The following is a 26665-nucleotide window of genomic DNA, read 5'->3' as shown; positions in this document are numbered from 1 at the left end:
AATTTTTTTTTTTTATTTAAAAAATAAAAAGCCTTAGCCTGAGTTTAAGGTCAGAAGGAGAATTTGTTAAGGGACTTAATGAAAGCCCATGGGCTGGGAAAAGGGCTGGGCCTTTTCAAAGGGGCCGCAATAACATTCTTCGTTTCTGAGCTCCGTCCACTGTGTTTTGGCTAGTGTAGAGCGTAAGAGCGGTGGCTACTCGAAACTTGGAGGACGATCCCAGGACCCAGAGAGAGAGAGAGGGCAGAGAGCGGAGATGGCGAACGACGGGAGCAATTGCAAGGAGAGCAAGAATGGTGTGAAGAAGGAAGCTGAAGGCCAAAGTAAGGTAGGTAAAGGTAGAGGTTTGGAGATTGACATGAAGAAGCAGATTCAGAGGAAGCCCAAGGAAGAGGCGGAGAAGAAGATGAAGAGGAAAAAGGAGCAAGTGGTGGATGAGAAGAAGAAGATGGCTAAAAGGAAGATGGGTGACGATTCCTTGGAAATGGATAAGAAGAAGAGGAGGAGTACGGGAGGAACCACGGAAAACCCGGAGACGAAGGAAAAGAAGGTGAAGAAAGGGGGCATGCGGGAGGAGACGGCGAAGAAGGAGAAAAGTAGGAAGAAAATTGAGAACGTTCCCTCCATCGCTGACGATGAAGAAGAGGCCGGTAACGTCTCCTGCAGCTTCCCGATGAGCCGGGTGCGGCGCCTCATGCGCCTCGAGGGAGGCAATGCCAATGTCACCATCACCGGGATCGCTTCCAACGCCGTATTCCTCGTCAACAAGGCTTCTGTAATTACTCGTCGCCCTCGCCCTATACTCTTTCTTTTTCTCCCTCTCGATCAAAAATTTCTCGTTAGGGTTTTCTTTCGTCTGACGCCTCAATCGTGGTCTCTTGATCCAGTGTCAAAGTGCGGACTTGCAACTACTTTCATTAGGGTTTCACTTGGATTTCAATATTCTACTTGTTGTCAAGCTGTATTTTCTCCACTTTCTTTTAGACAAATTAGAATATGTAACCATTCGATTTCATATTAACTTCGTCAGAAATGTCCTGGAAGTTTAAGGATGAACCTATTGGCTTTATGCAAGGGAAAATAGTAGGAATGCTATTGAAAACATTAACCATACATTCCAAAGACTGAAAATTATCAGTGAACAATTGTATGTGGTCAGGCTTAAAAATTGACTTCTCCATTGGTGGATAATGTGATAATCTGGTGTCTTTAGTGCTGTGTTTGTTAAGCACACAACTGAGCAAATTGACACTTAAGAAATCAAACCTGCACTAGTATTAAATAATCATTGCCGCAGGAGGATAAATTTTAATTCTCTTTGTTTTAATGTGGTGCGCATTCATTCTATTTTTCCCTTGAGGCTTGGGCTTTTATGTTTGGGATCTTATTTTCTTCTAAATTCAGGAGATGTTTCTGGAGAAGTTTGTTGAGGATTCTTATTCAAGAGGGACGAAGAGGCAAAAGAAATCTCTCAACTATAATGATCTCTGTAAGTGTCTCTTTCCAAGTTCTTGTTGAGTAATGCAATTAACTTAAGTAATTTATTTGCTGAGAAATGCAAGGTCTGCATAATTTTCTTTCTAAACTTTTGATTGGTAGACTCTCAGCAGTTGCATAAAAATTCTTTTGTTAATTGGGTTTAAGGGAAAAGTTCGACCTAGTTTTGATTTAGTACTTCCCACTTTACACCAACTACTGGAACACTTCTGTCAAAAAAAACTGTGCCATTAGCTTTTCCCTCTTCATTTAGAACAGCTTTAGTTTTAACTTGAAGGACAAATTATTCAATTGCTGTTTTGTTTCTTATTTTCTTCCCAATATTTCTGCTTCTTACTTCACTTGTTTATTTTATCTTTTCATCTGTAATGCGTGCCTCCTTTTCTAATATAATTGTGTTTCTCTATTTTAAGCATTGGTCTATCTTTGCTTCACACTTGATCTACAAGTTAAATACTTGAGTGAAAAAGACTTGTATTTATTATGTGGCTTTGGCATTCTTGTTGATTGTTATGAAGCCTAATGCCCATGAAACTTCAAGAAAGCATTGAAGGGTTTACGTATATGTAAAGATATTGAGGTGCTAATTTTTTAAGCTAATGAAACAGTTTGGTTTCTAAAGCTAAAATAAGGTGTTTGTAATGAGAATCTTGTGTTCACTTCTCCATTTTATTCTGAACTAATTCCAAAGGTTGTTCATTCAATTTCTATTGTTTGTTTCTGAGTGGGTGCTACCATATTACCATGGTTCAGAACCAGTTGCACTCTCCAATCTTGTCATTCTTGTGTCTCGGTGATTTAAACTAGATCTCTTTTGGATTTAGATAAAACAAATTGTAGTAGTTATAAAGGGTTCTTCACTGATATGTTTTTCTCTCTCTCTATTAAGTGTATTAAATTAAGGTCCATATCGGGAATTGTTTTGGTGAATCATTGAATTGTGAATCATAAGATTTAAATAAAAAATTATCAAATATGAACAAAAATTTTATTCTATTCATAATACTTTTTGATAAGCTTTGAGGTGCCAAGAAGTGCCGCTCGAAACCCTTGAAACATTTCTTTCCAATCTCGCATTGACACCAAAACTCTTTGGCAATCTGACATTGAAGCTCGTTGACACGAGTTGATATTGGCATGGGAGAGTGGCAAGATGCAAAAGGGTGCTTTGACATCAAAGGAGAAGTGAAAGATGGAGAGAGAGCAAGATCAAGAGTGGGGGAGAAAGATGATTACCTGTTGAGGAAGGGAGGAATGAGCAAAACCCGATGATTTCTATGGTGTTGCTGGAGAGAAGAGAGATTGTGTGGGAGGTGGTTGCTTTAGTGTAGTGAGAGAGAGGATGCACAAGAGAGGAGGATCGGGTGGGTTGGCGAGAGAGGAATGTGAGAAAGAAGGGAGAGTAAAAATAAATTAGAATCTCATCCCAAATTTCTCATGATTAAACCCTGTTTGAATAAAAATAAATTTGGTTTGATCTTAAAAGGATCAAATTAAATCTGAATTGAACACCTAATTTAAACCCACTCGACCCAAAATGGCAAACCCTACCCAAAGGACACAACCATACCCCAATTATGCTACGATTTTGTTTCTGATAGCCTAATAATCTGTTGGTTATAGGATTAAATAGCAACAAAAACTTTAATCCAAAGCAAAATAGAATATATAATGAAAGTTTGTCTATATTCAAGTAATAGTTCTTGTATTGAAGAATTTAATATTTGAATCATATCATATGGTACGGTATTGATCGTTTATTTGACTCTAGCCACTTCTCTCGCTATTGTTACTAACTTTTTTTTTTCTTGGCTATTTATTGTCTCCCTTCAAAAGGATAACCATAAATTGTTTGTTTAGTCATATCTATTCATTGTAGACTTAGATACATTTGACCAACTGACTTGTGAAATGTTTTGAGAAGCAGTGGAAACCCATTTTTACTGCAATCACTAGGAGGTTGCATTTTATTCTAGTTTCAGTTTCAGAAGATACTTGGGAATCATGGTTTTGATATTTTACTAATAAATGTTAAGTGTGATTGAAGGTTCTAGTAGTGAATGACAATAGCATTATTTTATAATTTTTGCATTTGGTAATATCTCTAATTATTGTTGTACCAATAAATTGGATATTAGCTGGAATAAGGGTGTCTCATAGTCTATCTGCCATTTTGGTTGGTAATATGATCTGACAAAAAAGACTTGATAGCTGAAACAAACTGTACATGTGTGGATAACTGGAACTGGAAATGATTTGTTGAGATCAGGAGGTTTTTTTAAAAAAAAAGGAAAATCCACTAATTATGCTGATCTGAAGAAGAACGTGCATGATCATATAGTTACTAATATTATTGCCAATAGGAGTGAATAAATTCTAGATCAGATCAAGGGTTTACTCTAAGTCTGGGTTAGATGAACTCACAAATCATATTCAACATAAAACTCATTATTGTATGTATTTGAAAATGCACTTGTGCTAATTTGTTGAGAGTTTAATCAGATTGATCTTGAAACTTGTGTTGTGGAGAAACCAATGGTTTTAGTTAAAAGGAAGATAATCAAGGGAACAATTAAGGTGGATGAAGATTAAATTTCTAGAAGATTTTTAGATATCATAAATTTATTTTTCAATGTGAAGGAGATCTTGCTGTTGGTATGATTAACAAAATAATACATGTGCTTGAAATGGAGAGTGCTTCTACGTCTTACGCAATCGTTTTGTATCCCTTAGGCTAAAAGAAAAAATCGAAAGACTTTGGTGCACATGGCTAATATTTTATGGATTAATGTTGTGCTGTCACATAATGAATCATACAAAAAAATAATGTAACAGAGATGCAAATGCTAAGATAAATGGATGAAGGTACTTGGACAATTAAAATTGAAAAAAAATTACTATTATTCAACAGCAATTAGGTGTAGCATCAATAAATGATTGAGAAAGAAATAATGAGGGTTGCTAAGCCCAAATTAATTTTAAGTGATATAAGCTTGCTATATTGTCACTATAGCACCTTGTCCTTTGCATCTTTTTGCAAGATATGATTTAACTCATATTTTTCCCTAAAATCCTTTCTAACATGGCCGATGTGGATTTGGCTACAGGTTGTCCTCTGAATTAGGCATCTTCAACTGGTGCTTTGTTTATGTTAGAGTTATTAGTTAATTATATCTGATAGAATTGGTTGTTGTTTGAATTGCTTAAGATTTCTAACATTGGGGGAATCAAAACTTTCACCTTAGCTATAACATAAGAGGAGAAGATTGCATGGTAACGACTATTTTAAATTTCATGAGATAAGTTACAATCAGATTTGATAGTGAGTGATGAATTAATATTAGATCTCCACCTGAGCACATCAGCAGCCAATGTTAAAGGTGGCAGAATGCTGAGTTGGATTGTTTTGGATAAAACTCTTATGATAAGTTACAGGAACATCACAGCTGAAGCAATAATCCATTGGATCAGCTTGCCTCTCATGGTCGATAGTTGCAATCAGGATCTTCATGCCAATTTGAGTGGAAATTGTCTTTTATGGATAGTGATCCAAGCTAGATGGCAAGAGCAAGTTTCCATTTATTTAATTTGGATAGCAGATTCTTATAGAAGAGAAATGGCTTTCATAGAATGAAAGTAAAATACAAGCAGATAAAGCGTTTCTTTTAAATACTTTATGTACTTTCTGCAGTTGGTATATATTTTCACATTTTGATGGAAAACCATGTGAATCTATTTCCTGATTCATGTTGCCAAGTACATTTTCCTCTGTAGTCTGTGTCAAATATATTATGAAAATAGCATTTTGCAACATCTTATATTATCGTGACTTGACGATTGTGTTTCAGCATCGACTGTTCACGGTCGAAAGGGATACGAGTTCTTGTCAGGTATGTTTTTTTCTTCTGCAATTTCAAGCTCTCAAATGATCATCAGCTATAAGCACAGCTATGTATAAATCTTATCGCAAATTGATAGTTTCCACATTTTTGTTTAGATTTTGTCCCAGAGAAGATAAGAGCTGATGATGCTCTGAAGGCAATGGCATCAGTTGAAACATGATGTTGGCAGAGGTTCAGAAACATGGGAAAAGGGAAGAATTCCCGTCTGTCTGTCGGTCGCCTTAGTTGCTATTTGTATGAGTATTATTTAGAAGACAAAGGGATACGATTTGCGCGGCATGGGAACTTCATGTTTCCGCCAATTTCGCCTTTCATGGAAGGGCAAATACTTCGCTCTGCCATACGATGCATCGAGGAATGCTTCACCCTCTTAACTTGTTTGCTTAGAAGCACAAGTTGATGGGTGGATAACTAAATTTTAAAAGATGGATAACGATATGTTTTTTCTTTCCAATCTTCTCTTCTTTCTCATTTCAAATTTACTATTTATTCTTTTAAATGTTTCATTGGGATGAACTAAATAATTTCTAGTCTTAATGAACATTTACTAGGAATTATGGCCTTCAAAATCCCACCACTCCCATCTATCTTCATGCTCTGTTTACTCGAAAAAAATTCTAAGGGAAAATGAGAAGAAAAGATGGGAAAGAAAGAAAGAAAGAAAGGAGAGGGAAACGAAAACAGAGAAAGAAGAAATTATTTTAAAGCAGATGAGTTAACTACAATTATTTGAAATGGTTTTGATTAAAGTGTTTTAACAAAAATCTTCCAAAATTATTTTTCTGGAACATATTTTATTAAAATATGATTTTTTAAATATTCTTTTGATTTTTCCCAAGTTAATAAGAGGAAAAGGATGTGCTTCCATTGCGTGGATCCAATCATGATTGATCAATTTTTAAGTAGGTATAAATTATATTTTAAAATTATCAGTAGGTGAATTAGGAGGAAAAGAACATCTTAATTATTTTTTTTTTAAATTAAATCAGATTTGTTCAGGGTTTACTATAACTAGTTGGTCAAATGATGACACGTAATATCCGGTAACCATTTTACTCTAAAAAAAATGAAATAAATAAATATGGATGTGAAATTTGCCACCCTAATAGTTTAACACGATTGATCACAAAATTAAATACGAATTCAAAAGAGGTTGATCAGTCTTCGGGGTAATGGTGTCGCGATAGGACATCCAAATCGTCATCCAGACATCCACAATTTGATCTCTAACTACGACGTATTTATAAGAATTTTCTTTAAAATGAAAAGCGTAATGGGTCGATCATCTCAGAGATAGTCAATCATTTTCAATAATTAATTTTTATATATTATATAATTTAATTATTATATTATTTTTATTTTTAATAATAATTTAATTAAAATAATATTTTAATAAAAAAATAAAGAAGACTCCATAATATTTATTAATGTAGAAATAAATATATAACTTCTACCCTGTATAAAAATTAATTATTAACTTTTATAATATTATATTATTTTTATTTTACTTTTTAAGATGATAATATAATTAAAACAATATTTTAATTAGTAAAATAATTCAAATATTTTATATTAGATGGAGCACTTATTTAATTGAAAATGGTCATTTAAATTTAATTTAAAAAAGGACACCAATGCCCGATAAACATTGACGCTTTGTTTGGACCGCGTACCTACCGTACTTTGGCTTTTTCTTTATTTCTTTCTTTCCTACCCTGATCGAACACTTGGGTCATCTCAAAGCTACCTCTTTCTTTATTCGCCATTTTTTTCACATCCCACTTCTAGTTTTGATATTCACAAAATCACACCTCGGACAAAAATTTACTTCATACAATGGGCCACCTCCTCCAAGATCTTCTTGTTGGTGTGGAAGTCGAGGGTCATCCTCGAGTAGTAGCGCTCGATGACTTGGAGGGGAGCGATGGGGGCATCGGCCGGACTTCCGTGAGCTGATGGGGGCATCGGGGGCGCAGGAGAGGAGCAGGACGAAGGATAGTTACGTCTTTTTTTTTCCATCCTTGCGTTCCGCCCGATTTGGAGGGGAGCGATTTTGACAGAAAATCCATCAACAGATGGATTAACTTTCTCTCCCTTCGTAAAAATTGAGAAAAGTAAACGGTGGATGCATGCATGCAAAGGAAAGTTTTCCACAGTTTCTCTTTCCGCACCTCCAAGTAAACTGGGCATTAGGGGTAATAATTAAAAAGGCACCTTAGATTATCAAAATAATTAAAAAGGTTGCAAAAGTTAAAATACTATTATTATAGTAGCTGCTAAAATATATTTTTAAACAATAGGCTTAATTTGATAAATAAATAATATGTATAGAGCAGTTTTATGTTAAAATTTTTAATTAACTTGAACAAAATTATTGTAATAACCATTTATTAGCTATTTCAATTTGAATGGTAAGTATTTGTTTGAATATGGAATAGAAATAAGAGTGGATTAGGTGCTGTTTTTTTTTCCTTTCTTTTGAAAAAAATCAAAATTCAAATAGCTTTTAGTTTCATTATTATTATCAAGAATATTAAAAGGCCGTTCATCTAAAGAATAACCCTTTAACTTTGATCAAAAACTACCCCCTTAAACCTTTCATAACTGGTTTAGCTGATGACCTAGCTAGAATTATATGCTTGATTTTGGCGCTTAGGCCGATCCATTTCAAGCTTGAATTATTAACAACACCATGAGCATGTAGAACTATAAACGAGTCAAGCCAAATTGAGTTTTATGATATTCAAGTTTATTTGATAAGTTTATCAAGTCAAGGTAAACTTAAAATGAACTAAATTATGAAATGATTGTTCAAAATTAATTTGATTTCTTTTTTATAAGTTTGAATATGGTTAGAGTTTGATTTAAACTTAATTTGTTCGAAATTTTACATTTTAATTTTATTTAATTGATTATTGAGTTTAATAATATAAATTTATTTATTTATTTTATTATGTATTTATTTATTTAGTATATCGATAAAAATTTTATTGATAAATATAATTTAAGAATATTATTCACGAATACGTATTATGCCCCCGCTAAGTTGGTATTTTGAATTATATATTTATTTATTTACTTAATCATAGTGATAAACATATACATGTATTTAAATTTATTTAATTTTATATATAAGTATTGAAACAACATAAATAAACTTTTAACAAATCGACTAAGCTGGTTCATTTTCAGCCGTATGAGCTTGGAGTACTTGAGATTTAATTCCATCAATTTATTCATTCACAGTTGGATTACACGAGAATCTCTGAAGATCGATGCAAGAACAAAACATCCTTTTCCTTTTCCTTGCAGCAATTCTGAGGTGTGGATCTGATCCAGACGATGTTCTGGTGAAGAACAAAGATGGATACGAGAGCATGATCAACGACACCAATGATATGAACTGCTAAGACCCATTTGTGGGCTTTGGGATCGCTTGCTTGAACGCGACGGTGGGAGCGATGCGGTAGCTCCTCCTCCGATGCTCCAGCACAAGCTCCCCGGCGAACCAGTCGAGCTTCTCCATGTTCGTCTCCTGCTTCACTCTCTTCCCGCCGAACAGCACAGATTCCACGTTCTTCTGTCTCAGCATTTCTTCAGCTGCCTGCGACAGCGCCTTCACGTTGCCTGCGCTTGCGTCGCAGTCCGCGTCGCCGCTGATTCTCCGCCCATTGTCCTGCCGAAGCATCCTAGAGATCAGATTTCAGAGGCGGAAGCGAGATTCGGCGCGCGCCTACCTGCACGCGAACGTAGTTGGAGCTCCGGCACTGGCGGAAGGCGAGAGCGACGGCGTGGTCCACGAGGTCTGCGGCGCCGCCGGCCGCGATGCGCGAGACGGGGACAGTCCACTCCCTGGCTCCTCGCCGGCCTACCTTGACGGGGGCCGCGCCGCTGCCGCTGGAGTCCCCGCATCCGAGGGAAAGCACCATCAGGTCCTCCACCCCGCGCACGAAGGGGAACTCGTACTTGTTGTGGAGCACGTGCGTGATCGCCGCCGCCGTAGGGTTGCTCATCGTCAGTCCGCCGTCGACGCCGACGCAGGTGGTGGTCCCGTCCACCGAGCTGATCTCCGCGGGAGCGAACAGCCCCGGCTCGGCCCACGTCGCGCGGCAGACCTCCCATAGCCGGAAGTTGAAGCCCTCGCTCTCCACGGCGTCGGCGCGCGAGAACACGAGCGGCGCGGAGGTCAGCAGGTCGTAGCAGGGGATCAGCACCGGCTTCACCGTGTCCCGAACGGTCAGGTCCTTGCCAAACGCCTCCTTCATCGCCCTGTCCATGGCCGCCGTCGTCGACGCGCCGCCGCGGAGCGAGAGGCAGCGGAAGAACGCGCTGCGCGAAGGCGATGCCTTCCGCAAGAGATGCTTGCCCTTGTCGGCGAGGAAGCGCCAGGTGTCGTCGGCCTCGAAAAGTGGGCGGACGCCGTCGCGGCTGGCGAAGAGCATAGCCACAAAGACGCCCCCGACGCCGGTGCCAGCGGCGAGGTCGAAATAATCAGAGATTCGCGCGTCGGGGTCGCCGGACTTGACCTTGAGAGCCTGCTCGAGGTAAGAGACGGCTTTCCCAGGGAGAATACCCCGCATGCCGCCTCCCCCGCCGCCATCGATGCAGAGAACGCAAACCTTGCCCCTCTGGTTCCCGAAGGAGGAGGACGACTGGGTCGCCTCCTCCGGCGCAGGCGGGGCGGAGTCCGCCACAGAAGCAGCGGCGGAAAGCCAGAGCTTGTGGTCGTCGTAATCAAAAAGGAATTTGCTTTCTAGAATAGAGAAGATCTCGTAGCTCAACTTGTCGGCGTCGATGCTAGGCTCCTCCGCCACCGCGGCGACGGTGGCTGCCTCATCACCGCAGTGATGCATCTCCTCCTCCTCCTCCTCCTGCTCCTCCACCTCAGTTGACTCCATCCGCCTCTCCATTTTCCTCCCAACAGGGGCGAAGGCGAGAAGGCCTAACAAAACCGCAACTACGGAATTGCTACAACGACCCGGATCAAAAGGGCGATGTCTGTTTTCCAATCCACGCACTCGGACTTGGTCCCTGCTGCTCTTCACCTTCCCCCTTCTTGTTCCTTTCCAAATACAGTTTTAGCATAGAAAAAGACTGCAACTTTGTCGGAAGGGAAGGGAAGGCAAAACATGGATCACCTGTCGGAATCATACATTAATTTTGTATTTATTTATGATTTTTTAAATGAATTTTGAGTATAATTAATTAGATATTCATTTCATTTGAAAAAAAATAATTTATGCTTTACCGATAGAACAGATTGGAAATCTATATATTGAAGTCTCGAGTGTGGATTGGAAACAAGAACTGATAAAAAAAGCTATGAAACAAAAGAACACAATCACAACCACTAATTGAACAATCCATGATCAATAATTATGCTTAGGTCGTGCCACTTTGATTAACAATTATTGATTTAACCTAATAAGCAATATCAGAATCTTTGGAAGTGAATCCTGAAAAGACAAACTCATGAGACCATAAAATTCAACCATCTCAACAGTCTCACATGGTCGACTCTAACAAAAGGTGGCTTCTGTTTTCTCATGCACTTAACCTTCTTAGCAACATCAATTCCCTTGCACAGACAAATTAAGGCCTTTGTGGCTAGCTAGTCTATGGATTCCTTCACCTGTTTCTGTCACTTGATGGAGAGTCTCTGTAATGCCCATCTCCTTTTAAAAGGGATTTATGCAGGGCACTATTATGGAAGGAATATTTCCTTCTAAATGCCATTTCAGATGCTTCATAGCACTCAGCTTTAAGCATAAAGGGGGCAGCAAATTGTTTGTGAAGGACCTAATTGTTTGATCAGTAAGATAAGATTTGATTGTTATTGTTATAAGGGCACAGATCACTAGTGCTTCAGATGGTTTTTATACGGCATCTGAAGCATAGAACTCTGAGATGAACTCAAGCAGTGCACAGTTTTTGTTGAACGCCACAAACTTTCAGTAAAATATGCTTTTCTCTGTCTGGTTTTTTGGAGGCAATAATGGAAGGGCACGAAGATGAGCTCCAGTATAAGATTTTTCATCTCCTTGTAAGAATCGTTTAGATCTCAAGATATTTAATTATTGTATCAACAGTGAAAAAAAAGGAAGGAAGACAAAGTTTTCTTCTTCTTCTTCTTTTTCTTCTGAACAACACAATCCAATGCTTTAATGTCTGCAGATTGACGGTAGATCACCTCATCCAGAAAAAAATCTCCGAAAAATACAGACTTTCTTCATGAGTTTAGTTGAGGAAGAGATCGAGTGTTTGATTAGTTTTCCTCCAAACAAAAGAAGTGCGAAGAACAATTTAAGGAGTAATCCATGAATTAGTTCTTCCAAACAACAATATCTATATATATAAATATATATGTAGGAGGAAAAAGGGGGGATTTTGAGGGACAAAAAAAAAATCTCGTAGTAGTAGTTGTAGTTTCTCCAAAATGCAGCTAAAAATGTGATTTTGATTTGAGTTTCTTGCATTTTTCCCAGCAGGGGAAGCGAGAAGGCGGCGAGCATGGCGTTGTCAGTCCTGGAAGCCGATCTTCTCCCAAATGGCGTTGCGGACGCGGCTGAGTTCTCGGCCTTTGAGGGTTCGCCCGACCCCCTCGTGCACCGAGAACGGCGAGGTCCGGCTTTGGCACGCCAGTTCGTGCGGGGGGATCACCGGCCCTCGCCCGCCGCCGCCGCTCCCTTCCTCCTCCTCTTCCTCCCACCATCCCCTGTTCCTGCCGCTGTTTCCGCCGGCGTAGTGGCTGCCGAGTATCTTCGACCAGTCCGGTATGTTCACAGGCAACGAAGAAGACGGCCTCCCTCCTCCGCCGGGGCGATCCCCTCGCTTGCCGTCTCCCGCCTTGGCCCGCGGCTTGGGAAGCTCGGAGACGCGGCGCGGCTCGACGGCGCACCCCCAGACGTCGGACTCCTCGAACTCTTCGATGTCGTAGCCCTGGTCGGAGATGGCGGCCGGCGCCGCGAAGAGGCGGTGCGCCCCGTGCTGCTTCCGCCCGGCCATCATCGGCGAGTTCCGCCTCTGCTATTCTTGCGATAAACACCTTACTCACAAACTAATTTCACAAGTAGGCCCTCGGATTCAGGCGCTGCGCGAGGCTTGAAGGAGCTATATCAAAAATGGAAGTTAAAAGAGGGTGATAAAGAGAAGACAATCAAAATTTGGGTCTCTTCCTGTTGATCTCAATGAGAAAAGGATTCATTTATAGAGAAAGTAGTTCGCTGCGGATAAGGTTCAACTTTCTCTCTCCTCATCTGACTATTCTACCCCTATTAGACGTTTATATTGACAAAGATGCCATGGCACGCACCGGACGCGGTCCGGAGAGAACTAGCCGTTGGATTGAAATTCGTAGGGGCAGGATGAAGAGGAGCGACGAGGGGTAGTAAAGTAACTTCAAAGTTACGTGGCGAAATCGCGCTGCGCGCGGGCCGGCGGAGGTTGTGTCGCAGCACTGAGGGCGAGACACGCGTCGAGCAGGCAGTGGCAGCGCGCTTCGCGCTCGGCGCGAGGGAGCACGTGGAGCGGGAGCTCCTCTTCTTCTCACCAGACACGAAACCTAATTGGATGTGAGAGGATGGGAATGTGGGACCGGCGGAGGTCCACCAATGAAAGGGAGATGATCGATAGCGTGTGGGGATGAAGGATAAAGGATACGTGGCGCGGCGTCACTGGTTGGGGTACGTGGACGAGAACCTCGAAATGTACCAATATCCTTTAAATAATGTCATTAATTAAGAGGGGATGGCATCGAGTGCTCCGATCATATTCGATTTCTTTTTCGTACGTACCAAGTTCGAACCACGCTAAGTTTAACAAAATATTAAAAAAATATTATTTTTATGTATTCTTTAATTTTAAATTTTATTTATTTAATTATTTTATTAAATAAATAAATAGGTTTACAGAGAAATCAAAAATAAACTGTTATTATGATAAACACTAAAAACACGAAGATATTATTTTCTTGAGGTTCAAAATCCTCTTAATAACATGTATCTGTTGACTAAAATATTATTTTGACAGTAAACTTTTATCAGTATAATAGTACCATCTCTAAAAAAATTAAAAATCTCTTAAGAAATTTTTTAATTATAGAACCGTTTTGACGGTGAGATCCGATCACTATAATAAATTTATCCAAAACAGCTCCACTACAAAGTTTAACAATTCAAAACAAGTTTTTCAAGTAGTGCATAATTTCTGCACTTCAAACATTATTGGCAATTCTGACTCTATAAAGGAGGACACCAATACACTAGAAAATTAAGGCAAAACCCTGCATCCCTTGGACAGTATTTCATTGTTGTTGCACAAAGTCGTCGAGTGCTGATGTTTCCAGAGCAGAGAACTCTTTAACAGCAGCTTGAATTGCGAGCCCCAGCTTCACAGCATCTTCCTTGCTAGGTGCCTACGGAAAAAAGAAGAAAAAAAGGGTTTCAATTACGAGGATGAAGTGAAATATTTTGGATATAGACTGCATGTGAATAACCTCAATGTTGAGAGGGAGAACTGGATCATGGAGTGACAGCCTTAGGAGAAACCATCCACCATGTCCTGATACTCTGACCTGTTCCATAAGCATGAAAAAGAACATCAGTCAGATTTTACATTATTACAAGACCCCCATCCGATTTGCAAGAGGAATTGTACTTGTATTTATATGAAAAATGATACGTTACATGAAAAATGTAGCATGAAACTCAACATGACACACTCAACTGCATGGATACGAGTCCCACTGCATGGATATGAGACCCACTGTATGCAGTGTGTCATGTTGAGTTTCATGCTACATTTTTCATGTAGTGTATCATTGCTCTATTTATACAGTAGGACTAAATAAGTAAAATAAGATAATGGTGGTCTATTCTAAAGACTGATCAAGCTCCTGATATGAAGCTAGGTCAGCTTCCAAGAACTCAGCAATAACTACAAAGAGAAATGATAGACTGCATGAAAATGCAGCATGAAATCCTAGCATGACAGACACAAGGCCTAGGTCCCACCTCCATGCCTTGTGTGTGTCATGCTGGGATTTCATGTTGCATTTTCATATCATTGCTCAACTACAAATATATATGTCAACTAATCAGTCTTGAGATTTACACAGGCCAGGCCAGCTCTATCATGAAATACATTCCTGTGTTGAATCTTCGGGTTCACTCGTTTCTTTTTTCGAAAAAAATAATCACCCTTCAATATAATATTTCAAGGGACATCATAGAGTTGCAACTAATTTTTCTATATTTCCTATGCTAAATGGCCAGAGTCCAGAGTTCATAACCACAGGGACACAAGGTGCCTCCTGAATACACAATGCATTTCCATAGACCTTTAAAAGCTGCAACCACCACGTAGAAAGTTGACTGAACATGTCAATGTCAATAAAAAAGAGCAACTGGTCTCATAATAATTTCTTGGGCAAAAAAGGTAAGAACGTACTCCTTCATAATTGACAGGAGCTTTCTTCAAGTTTGGGTCCAAAGTTATTCTATTCTCCAAATGCTTCAAAACTGCTTCCCCATAATCACGGAATGATCTGGAACCAGAAATATAGAGGAAATCAACTTATTACATGTATCTGCTACATCAAAATGTCAAAAGAAATCAGAAATCAACAATTAGTTAAGAGAACAAAGCTTTTCATCAAAGACCACGACCTAATTGTTTTCCATTCATTCATGTCACACTGCTTCCACTGAAAGGATATAGAGGTGCTCCATGCTTTCCAGAGAACTTAAATTCAACTCTTCAATCTATGTATCATTCATCTTTTACTATGCATGATCTTGTTAGCCTTACCTACTTTACACTCTTGAATTATGGAACAGAGAAATCAAGAGGTAACATTCTGAACAATAATTATCATGTTCCTCAGTCAAGTGTTGATCTGCCAGAATACTTATCTCTAGTTAAAATTGAAAAGTAAAACAAAAAAACTAAGATCCTTATTGACCATCTAAATCAAATATGGCAATTATAATAAGTTTCATTAGTACAATAGGTTGATGGGGATGGAAACAGTTGGGCTCAAAATAAGAACGTAAGTAAACATTTTTAAGTGACTCCCATCAAGACCAACCGGCAAAGACATACCCTTTAAGATCTGAATGGTTCAGATCAATCTTCAACCTTAATTCAACTGCGACAGAAGGTTCTTCCAAACCCTCAACCAAATCAGTCAACACTTTGCTACCACTACTTGAACCTGAAGCTTTCTCAGAAGCAAGTTTGTTTAAGAGCTTGACCTGCATGCAGTATAGAAGTTTGAGAAATAGATTAGAAAAGTAGAAACAAGTAACAAAATTGTCCCTTTTCATCAAATTAATCATCTCTTGAGATCTAGGTGTTATATCAGCCCAGGTGCACACTGGAACTCTCACTCACATAATTTGGCTTAGACATAAGTAATTTTGCTGATCAGGCTGGGTATGAGTTTCAACAGATGCTTCTACAGGTTTCTCTCAGCAGAACTAGTTAAGCCAGCTTAAACAGAAAGCATCCAATCCATTTAAAGAACTTGGCCTTGAGCTCTCGAGTATGATGTGTTTGCCTCGGTTGGGACAATGGTGGAAAAGAGAACAGGATGCAGAAGACATAAATATTTAGCACACTAATAAAATTACCCTATGGTAAGCTTTTTAAAATTTACACCTAATAGTGGCCTAGTATGGCATGCCAAAGACCACAGTCTAAATAAATAACTATGCTAACTTCATAACAGCAAACTATTTGACAACTATTTTTTTAGAAAAGATACCTATGAGAGCCCTCAAGCACTCACATTAGGGCACAGTCAGGTTTTGAATCCAAGATTTAGCAACGACTTCCAAGACCCTTACCAACTAAGCTAGTCGACACTTCCATAGATGATTAATATTCTTGCTGTTATCATCTTGTATTGACTACTGTAGTATGTATAGGAAGGAAATGAAGTTATATGAATCAGATAATAGATGCAAGGAAGCTAAACGAAGAAGAAAAGAATGCTGACCCAAGTTAAATTAATAATCCTCACATGCAGAAATCGTGCATATAATGGACCTTCAGAAACCATGATTTGACCACAAGAAGATTGTCATAATTCATCAAAGAATCATAAACAGAAGATGACTACCTCATACTTTTGACTTTGCAACCAAAAAGTAAATGAAACTTGAACAGATTAATTAGCAATGGAGATACTGTTTCCATCATATTCTTAGGTGTGGCAAACGGTTACAGAGAGATAAAACATATGCCTACCATGAGGAATGCTCCATCGTCAAGCCAGTGATTCTCCTTTAAAGCTCCATGGCCACTTGTTTCAATGGCTAAATGTGATTCTTCACCAACAGAATTCTGCAATGATTTCTTTCAGTGTCAGATTCAGCAACATGAACCAAGCATTTGAAAAACAACAATCCAGTAAGATGACAATTCACAGAGAAATAAGATCAAGTCGTTTATTTTTTTCATAATGTGGATCAAGAAAATTGCACAAAAAGAAATTGAAAGCAGAAGGTAACAAGACTGCTCTGTAGGAGAATGAAGTAGTATTTGATGCACCTCTACACTTAATTTCAGTGACCTTAAATTCTAAAGCTTAAGTACGATAAACCTAGAAAATTCTAGTTCAATAAAATTATTTTTATCATGTAGATAATATGAGAAAAAACTAAGAAATTTAGTCTACCAGATACAATAATCATGCTTGTCAGATCTTTACCAAGCGAATTGCCTCATCAATTACATTTTTGTAGCCTCGTTTGAACCTGTGATGTTTTCCACCTACAAGTAACAAGAACAGCAGTTACTCAAAATGCTTATGAGTAAAAGCATGTACAAAAGTCATTACCAAGTTTCTTCTCAATGAAGGTTGTTAAGCCGTCTGAGGTAACACTGTCTGTTACGATAGTAGTCCCTGGATGCTACAATTAAAAAAAAGAAATGAAGAAAATAAAAATACTAATCAAGCTTCAAAGATACGAAAGATGTTTTTCATCGTCTCCATCTTACTTCCTCAAGAACTATTGCAGACATCAAAGCAATTAATCGATTCCGGTTAAACTCCTGCCCATTTGAGTCTACAGCAGCAGACCTGAAAACAAATATGCCATAAGAGACTAAATTGGAAGCATACTTTCACGTTCATCTAAGAATCAATACCACCTGTCAACATCTGTATCAAATATGATACCCAAGTCTGCCTTATTCTCAACAACTGCCTTGGTTATTGCTTTCATAGCATCTTTGTCTTCAGGGTTGGGAATATGATTTGGGAAGTAACCTGGTGTCAAAATAAAGGTAGGATAATGGAACAGGTGCGACAGGTTTTCTGCACATGAAGCTATTTTTTAACAAGTACACATGAATGTTACCATCAGGCTCCAAGAACTGGCTACCAGTAGTAATAGCGCCTAAAGGTTCAAGCACTTTCCCCTGAAAAAACACTACCACGAGTTAAGAGAATAAGAATGAATAAACATGTCCTAGTTCCAAGAAGGACAGGATATTAATAGTGAGGGATTTTGAAAATATTTATATATGCATGGTTTCTATTTGAAGGGGTGAGATTACAGCAAAAAAGCCACCAGCACCATTCCCTGCATCAACAACAATGTGAAATCCCTCCAAAGGCTTCGCTGGAAATAACAGAAAAACAACTTTAGCATACGTGAAACTTGAAACAAGAGAGGGATGTGCCAAACTTGAAAACAATGAAGTTTTTTCTTTCTTAAGACAATGTATTATTTGGTTGCAAGGACGAAGATGGAAAAGGAATGTTTATTAAAACATAAGTAGATAACCATAAAAATCAATAAAATGTTTAGATTAAGGAAGAATTACCATTCCTTCTTAGATATTCCCCTTAAAACCCCAGAAGTTATCTGATATGTTGGAATTATTATTCCAAGAACCAAAAAAAGAAGTTGGAATTGTAACTCTAAGAAATAAATACATGAAAACTATTCCTATTCCATTCCATTCTCAAAGAATAGCTATTTGATAGAGTTGAGTGACATAATATGACTATGGTTTCAAGGAGAACTCTTGCATCATTTATATAGGATTCAATCATAACCACCTTATAACTAAATGTGGAACTAAACTTATTCAACAAATCTCTAATAATTATTACCAATACTTCTAGAACTCACTATCAAGTTGGAGAATACATATAATCTATGCCTAAGTGGATGCATAGTGAGTTTAAAAGTCACATTGATGAATACAGAAAGATTTGACACAAACAAAAATACAAGTGCAAAGATTAAGAAACATGAAATCTGTTAGTCCATCACGCGTTTTTTATTTTTAACGATCAAGTTTAAGTGAAGTGAGTAGTTTTGTGTTTGATAAGTTGGTTGGGTTTGCAGGTTGACTTGGTCACTGCATGGATGGATCAGCTAGGAAGTATTTTGATCGTGAAAAAATACCTAAAATATTTGCAAATTTGGGTAGAATGTATTGCACTAGACAAATATGTGCCTAGGTCAAAGTGACACCTAGGAACCAAAAAATGAATTCCAACAATTATAAAAGCCAATTGTTTTTGGTCAACCAAACAATGGATAAGGATTATCAAGTGATTGTTGCATGATAATTATCCATCAATTAATTTGAAGGTGCTTTGGTCACTCAATTTCTCTCTCTCCTATGTGCTTTATTTATATACTTTTTAGAGGGAAATTGAATTGCTTCTGTTTTTCTCTTTTTGTACTCATAGTCCATATCATTGTAAAGAGAGAACAGATTGTCAAAAATTTGATCTTTGGTTCTAAGAATTGTGAGATTGTAATCACAAGTAAAGAGCTTTCTTGCTCGATTGATTGTTGATAGTGAGATTTTCCATTGGGAATGTGTCACACACATGGTTTGAAATCTTGTACCATGTTGAGCAATATCAAATTGTTCTAATAATCTAATAACCTACCAAAACTCAATATTTCTCGATACAAACAATGCCTTCCTTTTTTATGTTCTCCTTTTTCTACGACTCCCTCTCATTTCTATTATTATTCCTCTTTTTCCCTACTATTTTCTTCTTGTTTTGTCAAATTGTCCTTACCTTTTTCTTTAAAAAAAGGATTGGATAAGTCATGTACCTATTGTCTTCATATTGCAAAACTTTATTAAGATTTCAGAACACGCAAAGTCTAGACCCTTGAAACTGATTGAACATATCAGGAAGCATTATGATCAGAGTTCATAGCAACAAATTAAGAGATTGAATCGTGACAATGATAACTCTAAATTAGTATAATCAATAGTAACACAGATAGATGGCTCACACTTGTTTCCCACAGCCTTACGAACTGCAGATACCAGATTTGAAGTATAAACAGACATGTAATCTACCCTTTTCACATTTCTAATAGCAGTTTGAATTGATTCCTTCACGCCAGCAACTGAGTACTTCTCGTATAAAATGGCAGAACGAACCAAAATGTCTTTAATGTCAGCTTTTCCAAGTCCGCCGGCATTAGTGAAAAATTTGAAGCCATTGCGGTTATAGGGAAGATGACTTGCTGTATGGAACAATAACCTCTTAGGACATCACTATTAATTGATAGACATTGAATAAACAGAATGACACCAAATGTTGGAAAATGAACAAAATTATAAGCATAAACATATTAAACTTATGCTTTCAATATTACCATCAAGATTGAGAACATAAGTCACACTATTCCATGTAAAAATTGACGCACTAAAATTTCCTAGAAATACTTTCTTTCTTTTTTAGGGAAGGAAATCTGAATACTGGGAATATAGTAAAGTAGAAATTGCTTAGAAATAGTTGAGAATCTAGCATAGCAAAATTGATTGTACATCACTGCTTGCCCATCAGCCACCATCCACAATGTAGCACCTATAGTCACTTTATAATAGAACCATTTAATAATGCCATCAGAAAGTTATGACAACAGATAGTAAAGTTTTAAAACACCCTTACGCTACTCGTCTCAAAATCACATGGCACAATCTTGGGAGTATTATAGTTTGTGTATTTTTGAGATTTACCTGTTATCATTATGGACCCATCAACTGGACAGTGATAACTTTCATCTTCTGTAAGTGTGCTGTTGAACATTGCTGGTGTAGATGCCAGTCTGCATAAGGAACAGACATATTATTCATTATCAACCATGACAGACCAAGTATTCCATGTAACTTGTCAATAAACATTGTGAAGCTATTGTTGACCACTCAAGCCTCAACGCTTATCCAACTATTTCTGATGCAGACAAATCACAGCACATGATCACAGGAGTGCATAGGAGAGATACAAAGAAGGGTCATTTGGTGATTTTAAAGGTAATCCTTGTGAACCATGCTTAGGAAAGGTCATACACTTTGACAAGTTCATCAAGTAAAGATAAATGGTAGTTAACAAAATTTGATCTAATCTAGCATACAACTGGGTTGATGAGAATAAAAACCACCAGAAAGATTTCAGAATCTGTGGACAATAATGGAGTATCTAACTGAAATAAGCCACTCTCTAGTTGGACATAACCTCTATGCTCTAACTTACCCATATTGGATGACGTCTACACCAGCATCAGCAAGTCCACGAGAAATTGCATCCTGAGGTTACCAACTCTAAAATGATCAGACATTAAGCTCAAAGATCACCAAAATTTATAAAATAATGTTTAAAAATTAGAAACAGTTGCTGTTTACTATTATATTATGATGTTGAAATAGAACTTAAAAGAAATATCACAACCCTGCTAGATTTTGATTGAGAGTGGTAAAATTTGCTCAGCTTCAACAGTTTTCACTAGAACTGAACTAAGACCAGCAAATTTATGTTTTTAAACAGTCATTGTAGAAAACATCTTAGGTAATGTTGAAAAGCTCATTTAAAAATCAAGAACTAATATCATGTCCAACCAGATCATGGTATTAATTACCTGCAATTTCTGAGCAGATATTCGCGAATCATGACCAATGGAGACTCTCAATTGTCTTGATTCATTTGGTTTCTTCCTTTCCAACAACCATGCAGCAAAAGCAGCACCTATAGCTTCTGAAACCGGTTCAGTTAGATTCACCAGCTCACCCACAACACCGGCAACAGCAACACCTCGGATATCGCTGCACAATCAAATAACAAAATCATCTGTTCATGTTAGCATAATTGTTCAAATTAGAAACTAACATCATATAAACAAAGAACCGAGGGAAAAAGAAAACAATTTACTAGTACAAAGTGCAGCACAATTTGTAATCGGGGCCAATATGTATTCCTTTTAATGTTCTAGATAGATGATGGTCCCTAGCTACATTGCACTCTAAACATAATGAAACAATGATATTTAAAAGAGGCTTTTTAACAACTCTAGTTAAAAAAGAAAGACAAAAAAGAGAACCATGAATGAATTAATCAAAAAAGGGACAGAATCATTCCTGAGGTGCCTAGCTTAAAAAAGCTTTTGACAAAAGAAAAAATGATTTCCCAATAACCTTTTGAGGCATTTCAGTTCAAGCATAAAACATTCCTATGTTCTCTTCGAATAACTAAAGTCTGGTGACTAACAATTGGTAAAAAACAACGAGAAAACATACACTGAAGCAACTCACAGAATATCCAATTTTTCAAAATTGCAGCATTGAAATAGATGCCACTGAGCACTCTCAAAAACTCACTAGAACAATGCATAGTTCAAGAACTATTATGGCGGGATCATGTCACATTTCAGCCAATTTATGGTTAAACAAATAACAACAGCAAAAATCCATCAGTAAAGAAATACTTCACATGTTCATAAAGTGTTGGGTGCACGAATCAAGCCGCCGGGGCATAGTTGAGTTGGTTACGACGGAGCTGAATTGCTGAAGTGGGCAAGGGTTGAATCTCGACGAAGCCGAGGCAATGCCCTCCTCCGTCGTGACCAACTGCAGCTTCTCGATTTACCTCCTCAAAGATGGTCGTGGGGCCGACCGTGTGGAGCCGCTAGGGTGGCAGATTCCACCTTTTGCTAAAGTGGGTGCACGAATCAAGATCATTACCATTAGTGTCTAGGATATCCTACCAGTGCCATGGCCTTTAGTCTTAGTGCTTGAGTCATATAAAACACCTAAAGCATAACACTCTAAATGGAATCCATGAATGAGCTATCATGAGTTACGTAATAATATGAGAAAAGAAGTGTAGTAAAACAAAATGCAGCCAAAAAGCACAAAAGAGATGGTGCAAAAGACAATACATGTCTTCCTAATCACTAGGTTTGGATCATAATCACTTGATTGAATACTATTATTTGTTCAATGTACACAAGCACGCTGAAAATCTCTATCAGTGCAGTGTGGCTTGCTTTTCCTTGACACTCTTACAGCTGTCAGTATCCACAAGATAAGAAGACCCCGACCATATTATTAAGAGAGAAACATGAAGAATTACATCTCTTTGGAGAATGGCAATATGTGTCAACATTGAAAGCATGGGATTTGAAACTCATATGGTATCCCTGGAACAGTTGAACAATAAACTTATGGCATGAACAGAGCACACTTGTGTGTATTATCCTTAGCCCTGAGGCCATGATGTAGCAAGATAAATTAAATCAAATTTGCACCTTCCATTTTGAAGCTTGAGAAAATCAACCTTCTCATGAGATGAAACAGCACTTGTACCTTGAGCAGCTGTAAGAAAATACATAGGCATCTAATTAAAGAAGCCCAAAATTCATAACAAGACAATCACAATAATCAATATGAAAAGTTGAAAAAAAAACTCCTACGATATTGAAACAGGAAACCAAAATAATGAACATTTACAAACTATATTAGCAAGGAACAAAAATGGTATGCTGAAATATAGCTCTATCAGCCTATGCAAACAAGATGCACGTTTGTACATTCTCCTCATAATCACATCATATACTTGTAACGACTCTAAATAGTGGGAGTCTGAAGCAGACCATTGCACGAAATACTTATTTGTTTCCTCACACTGGTGCCTGGTGTTGGTGAAAAATGTGAATAGATGGATGACATGCCAGTCCATTCTAACTTCAACCCTTGCAAGGAACATGTTCTGCGTGTGCCAAGACCAAAAGGTACACAAAGATTTGTGGTGTTTGACTGCCAAGTTTGTTGGCAGTGTTGTGCTAGAAACAATTTGTACATAGGCTTCCCTGACGTTACTGCACCAAATTGGAAAATCTATTAGATCTATAATTTAAACCTCGGCTAGACAAGTAATGTTAACATTCATGAATGAAAAATAGGCTTATTAAAGATGTAGAGTTAGATTCCCATGAATTTCAAATAGTAGAAAAGTTTGTTAGATTACTTTTAACATTGGCAAGTACGAGGCATTGAAATTCCTTGACTTCAAAGTAAATTAGTCCAAATTGATTTCAAGTTAATAGAATTATATTTGAGATCCAAGAAATTAGCTATATTATGCGGCTAGCTCAAAATAAATAAATGGATAAATCTGGATATGCGTTTTTCTTTTAACCGACAAACTTAGTGAAGACAATGTTGCCTGAAAATTGATGAAAAGGAAAGTCAAAGTAAATTTTCATAAAATCTAAAATTGCATCAATTTGATCTTTTTTATAACTTATTTGATCTTTACCTAGTGGAATTTCAGTCTTTCACTATCTAGGAGTGAAGTTTTCTCATGTTCTAACAATTTTTAAACAGATGTTGGAATGTAGGTGAGTTAGCAGGCAGAACCTAACTCCCTACTGTTCTTAGTAGATAGAAGAATATTTTAAAAGTCAAACTTCCACTGAAATCAAAGCCAACATGGGAAGTTTTGCTATTTGCAAATTAACTGTCATGGAAACTAGATGAGTAACATACTGAAAAAAAAAACACAGCAAGGAAAAAAGATATCTTAACCTCTACCTTTTCTTAATATTTCACTTTCCTATACAAAGACATGCTATATGATAGAGGATTCAACCATGAAATTCTTATGGGTATTGTAGGGCTAAGATTCAAATCTAGCGTGTTAGTGAAATTCTATTTTATTATGTTCAAGCATTAAATGTACTTCCAACTTGGATGCTACATCACCTAGGAAAAACCTCAGTCACATATCCAAAATTTTTCTAGCAGTCACTAGACAGGTCGACAGGTATAATGAAACTTGAAACATATAGTAGTTACAACACTAATAGAGTTCTATAAATAAGTTTAAATCCACAACAGATAGATACTAGCAATTTCTACTTTGAAGTCAAACCTGTTGTCCTTGTGGAATAGTACAGGGAGAAGCCAATACCAAGCGGACCAAAATGAATACAAAGATTTTGAAGAACATTCAAAAAACATGAAGAGTTCACAGTGCAACTGAGCAACTGACGTAAGTATTGGAGAATCTATTAAGGACATAACAGATTATAGTGACCCCACAAAATAGCTCTGGGTGCTTCTATGGGAAGCACAGTCTGGGTATTAAGTATGCTCTCAATTTGATGATCATGACATACTATATTCAACACTCCTTTACATGCTACAAAGTATGTCAAGATGAACTGAAATATTTTTTATTATTTTTAGCTTGTGTTTGTACAATACAATATCAAAATTATACCATTCCAAATGGCGCACAAAGTCGGAACTTAGATTTATAGTTGTGTTCTCATCTTCTTTAATCCCCTTCCTCCTTCCCCTCCAATTTTCCATTGCCACCTAATGTCAAAACACCGTCATGGTACCCAAAATAATATCGTTCTAGTCAAAATTCATAATTGTGGTATGGCTCGAGATTTTGAACCTTGGATATATCTATGTAATTTTAGTTTTTACTTAATTGATTCTTTGTTATGTTATTTAATGAATGCGGTTGTAAATATTACAATTTTATTTGATTTGTATTTTTGATGAATGGTGTTTTTCTGTCTTCATAGGTATCAAAAGAGATTGTCGCACAACTATCATGGTTCTATGTGATATAATAGCCGTGAGGACCAACTTGGGGAGTGGAATTGGCAGTATCCTGGCACAGTTGAGGAGTCCTAATTGCAGTAGCAATTCTGGCTTGCTAAAAAATTGTTTGATCCATTTGAAAATAAACTATCTGATGGTACTGTCTCATTATTCTAAACTTTTGGTTTCACAAGGCCAGCCTATTCTTAAACTGGAAACTAAAACATAAACAACTAAGCTTAGCAGTTTATGGCGATTGAAACCTTAGGCATGAGATATACAAATCCCATATTCATGATTCAGCATCACTAACGTCCTAAATTCAAAGGGGTACAACTAGAGGCATCAATTCAACCAGGGAAAATTCGACAACGATCGGATCTGAGAAGGTAGAAGGGACTAATAGACCGCAAACCTGCCATCGGAGGAGCGGAGGGCGAGACAATCGCTTGTGGAAGCGGCGACGAGGAGGAGGAGGAGGAGGAGGGGGCGGCTGATTGGGAGGTACGGCAACCGGCAAATATCGGTAGTAGAACGGCGTGTGTGGGTTCATACACTCTATACGAAGAGATCTGGTTTTGACCCGTTGGTAGCGGTTCTGGGCCGCTACCTAAGAATAACCAATGCAGCTTTGGTTCATTGGTTATAACGGAAAAGTGTTTCGTGTAATTTATCTGGTATATGTGGGTTGATTTTTAATTATGATATATTACGGATTAATTTTTTTTAATGGAGAGATAACAGAATATTTCTCGATTTATCCCCGTGATAAATAAGAAATTTTTATGAAATCACCACCTTCATATTTAAATTTTATCTGATTATTACAAATGTTGACTGATAATTTCCTAGCTACGAGCATATGCCAATAAGGGCAGGTGGGCACAATGGTTTCTAGCTAACTAGGATGGCATGCAAGCTGTTGCTAGATGAAACATCAAGTTCTTGGCTTATCAAATTGGAGAGAGCGCTATCGTTTTTGGAATATAGTTGAGTTGGTTACGATAGAACAAAATTACTGAAATCAATAAGGATCGAATCTCGACAAAGTCGAGGTAATATCCTCCTCCATCATGGATAAATTTTTCAATTTATATCTTCACAAATGATCGTAGAGTTGATCGTGTGAGATCATTGAGATGGTAAATTTTATTTTTTATTGAAGGAAAACAGCGTTGTTTGCTCTTCTTAATCGATCGATCGATCAAAGTTATTTTGATTCAGTTACTGAGCCTGAGCGTACGTACATCATGCATGACAAGTTCTACTTTTTGAAAGCGCCAATTGAATTGACATCTCACCCATCAGGAAAAATATAACCGAACATGAGAACTGCATCATTGAAGGTTGGTAAAGCTCGCTGCTACTCAGAGTACATTGAT

General features: G+C 37.7%; 4 protein-coding genes across 5 annotated transcripts; 1 reads left to right on the top strand and 3 right to left on the bottom strand.

Moving 5' to 3' along the window:
• Nucleotides 1-232: 232 nt before the first annotated feature.
• On the top strand, nucleotides 233-5822 carry LOC141847462 (uncharacterized). The gene is made up of 4 exons (XM_074735513.1): nucleotides 233-775; nucleotides 1405-1489; nucleotides 5346-5387; nucleotides 5495-5822. Exons 1-4 carry the CDS (start codon nucleotides 257-259, stop codon nucleotides 5557-5559), a joined length of 711 nt encoding a protein of 236 aa, XP_074591614.1. The 5' UTR covers nucleotides 233-256; the 3' UTR covers nucleotides 5560-5822.
• A 2774-nt stretch (nucleotides 5823-8596) lies between these two features.
• Nucleotides 8597-10469, bottom strand: LOC141835557 (patatin-like protein 6). The gene is made up of 2 exons (XM_074722957.1): nucleotides 9137-10469; nucleotides 8597-9075 (listed from the first exon to the last, which is right to left on the bottom strand). Exons 1-2 carry the CDS (start codon nucleotides 10307-10309, stop codon nucleotides 8806-8808), a joined length of 1443 nt encoding a protein of 480 aa, XP_074579058.1. The 5' UTR covers nucleotides 10310-10469; the 3' UTR covers nucleotides 8597-8805.
• A 1252-nt stretch (nucleotides 10470-11721) lies between these two features.
• On the bottom strand, nucleotides 11722-12561 carry LOC141842213 (protein S40-4-like). Its single transcript, XM_074730438.1, has one exon. It carries the CDS (start codon nucleotides 12405-12407, stop codon nucleotides 11919-11921), a length of 489 nt encoding a protein of 162 aa, XP_074586539.1. The 5' UTR covers nucleotides 12408-12561; the 3' UTR covers nucleotides 11722-11918.
• A 1000-nt stretch (nucleotides 12562-13561) lies between these two features.
• On the bottom strand, nucleotides 13562-25854 carry LOC141833827 (uncharacterized). Of its 2 annotated transcripts, XM_074721328.1 has the most exons (18): nucleotides 25699-25854; nucleotides 23318-23542; nucleotides 22973-23039; nucleotides 21308-21491; nucleotides 20926-20978; nucleotides 20412-20500; nucleotides 19679-19915; nucleotides 17964-18028; nucleotides 17765-17825; nucleotides 17556-17673; nucleotides 17403-17484; nucleotides 17242-17314; nucleotides 17113-17174; nucleotides 16650-16745; nucleotides 15501-15652; nucleotides 14847-14943; nucleotides 13894-13971; nucleotides 13562-13812 (listed from the first exon to the last, which is right to left on the bottom strand). In XM_074721328.1, the coding sequence occupies exons 1-18, from the start codon at nucleotides 25703-25705 to the stop codon at nucleotides 13702-13704; spliced, it is 1857 nt and encodes a 618-aa protein (XP_074577429.1). In that variant the 5' UTR covers nucleotides 25706-25854; the 3' UTR covers nucleotides 13562-13701. The 2 variants fall into 2 exon arrangements, with proteins under 2 accessions (XP_074577429.1, XP_074577435.1); XM_074721334.1 differs by lacking the exon at nucleotides 23318-23542.
• Between the last annotated feature and the right edge of the window lie 811 nt (nucleotides 25855-26665).

This window comes from Curcuma longa, chromosome 1, assembly GCF_044706935.1.
Source record: "Curcuma longa cultivar G26 ecotype Majalengka, Jawa Barat chromosome 1, ITB_CL_G26_1.1, whole genome shotgun sequence".
NCBI lineage: Eukaryota > Viridiplantae > Streptophyta > Magnoliopsida > Zingiberales > Zingiberaceae > Curcuma > Curcuma longa.
The sequence above is the reverse complement of the archived record's forward strand: the minus strand, read 5'-3'. Positions and strand labels throughout refer to the sequence as shown.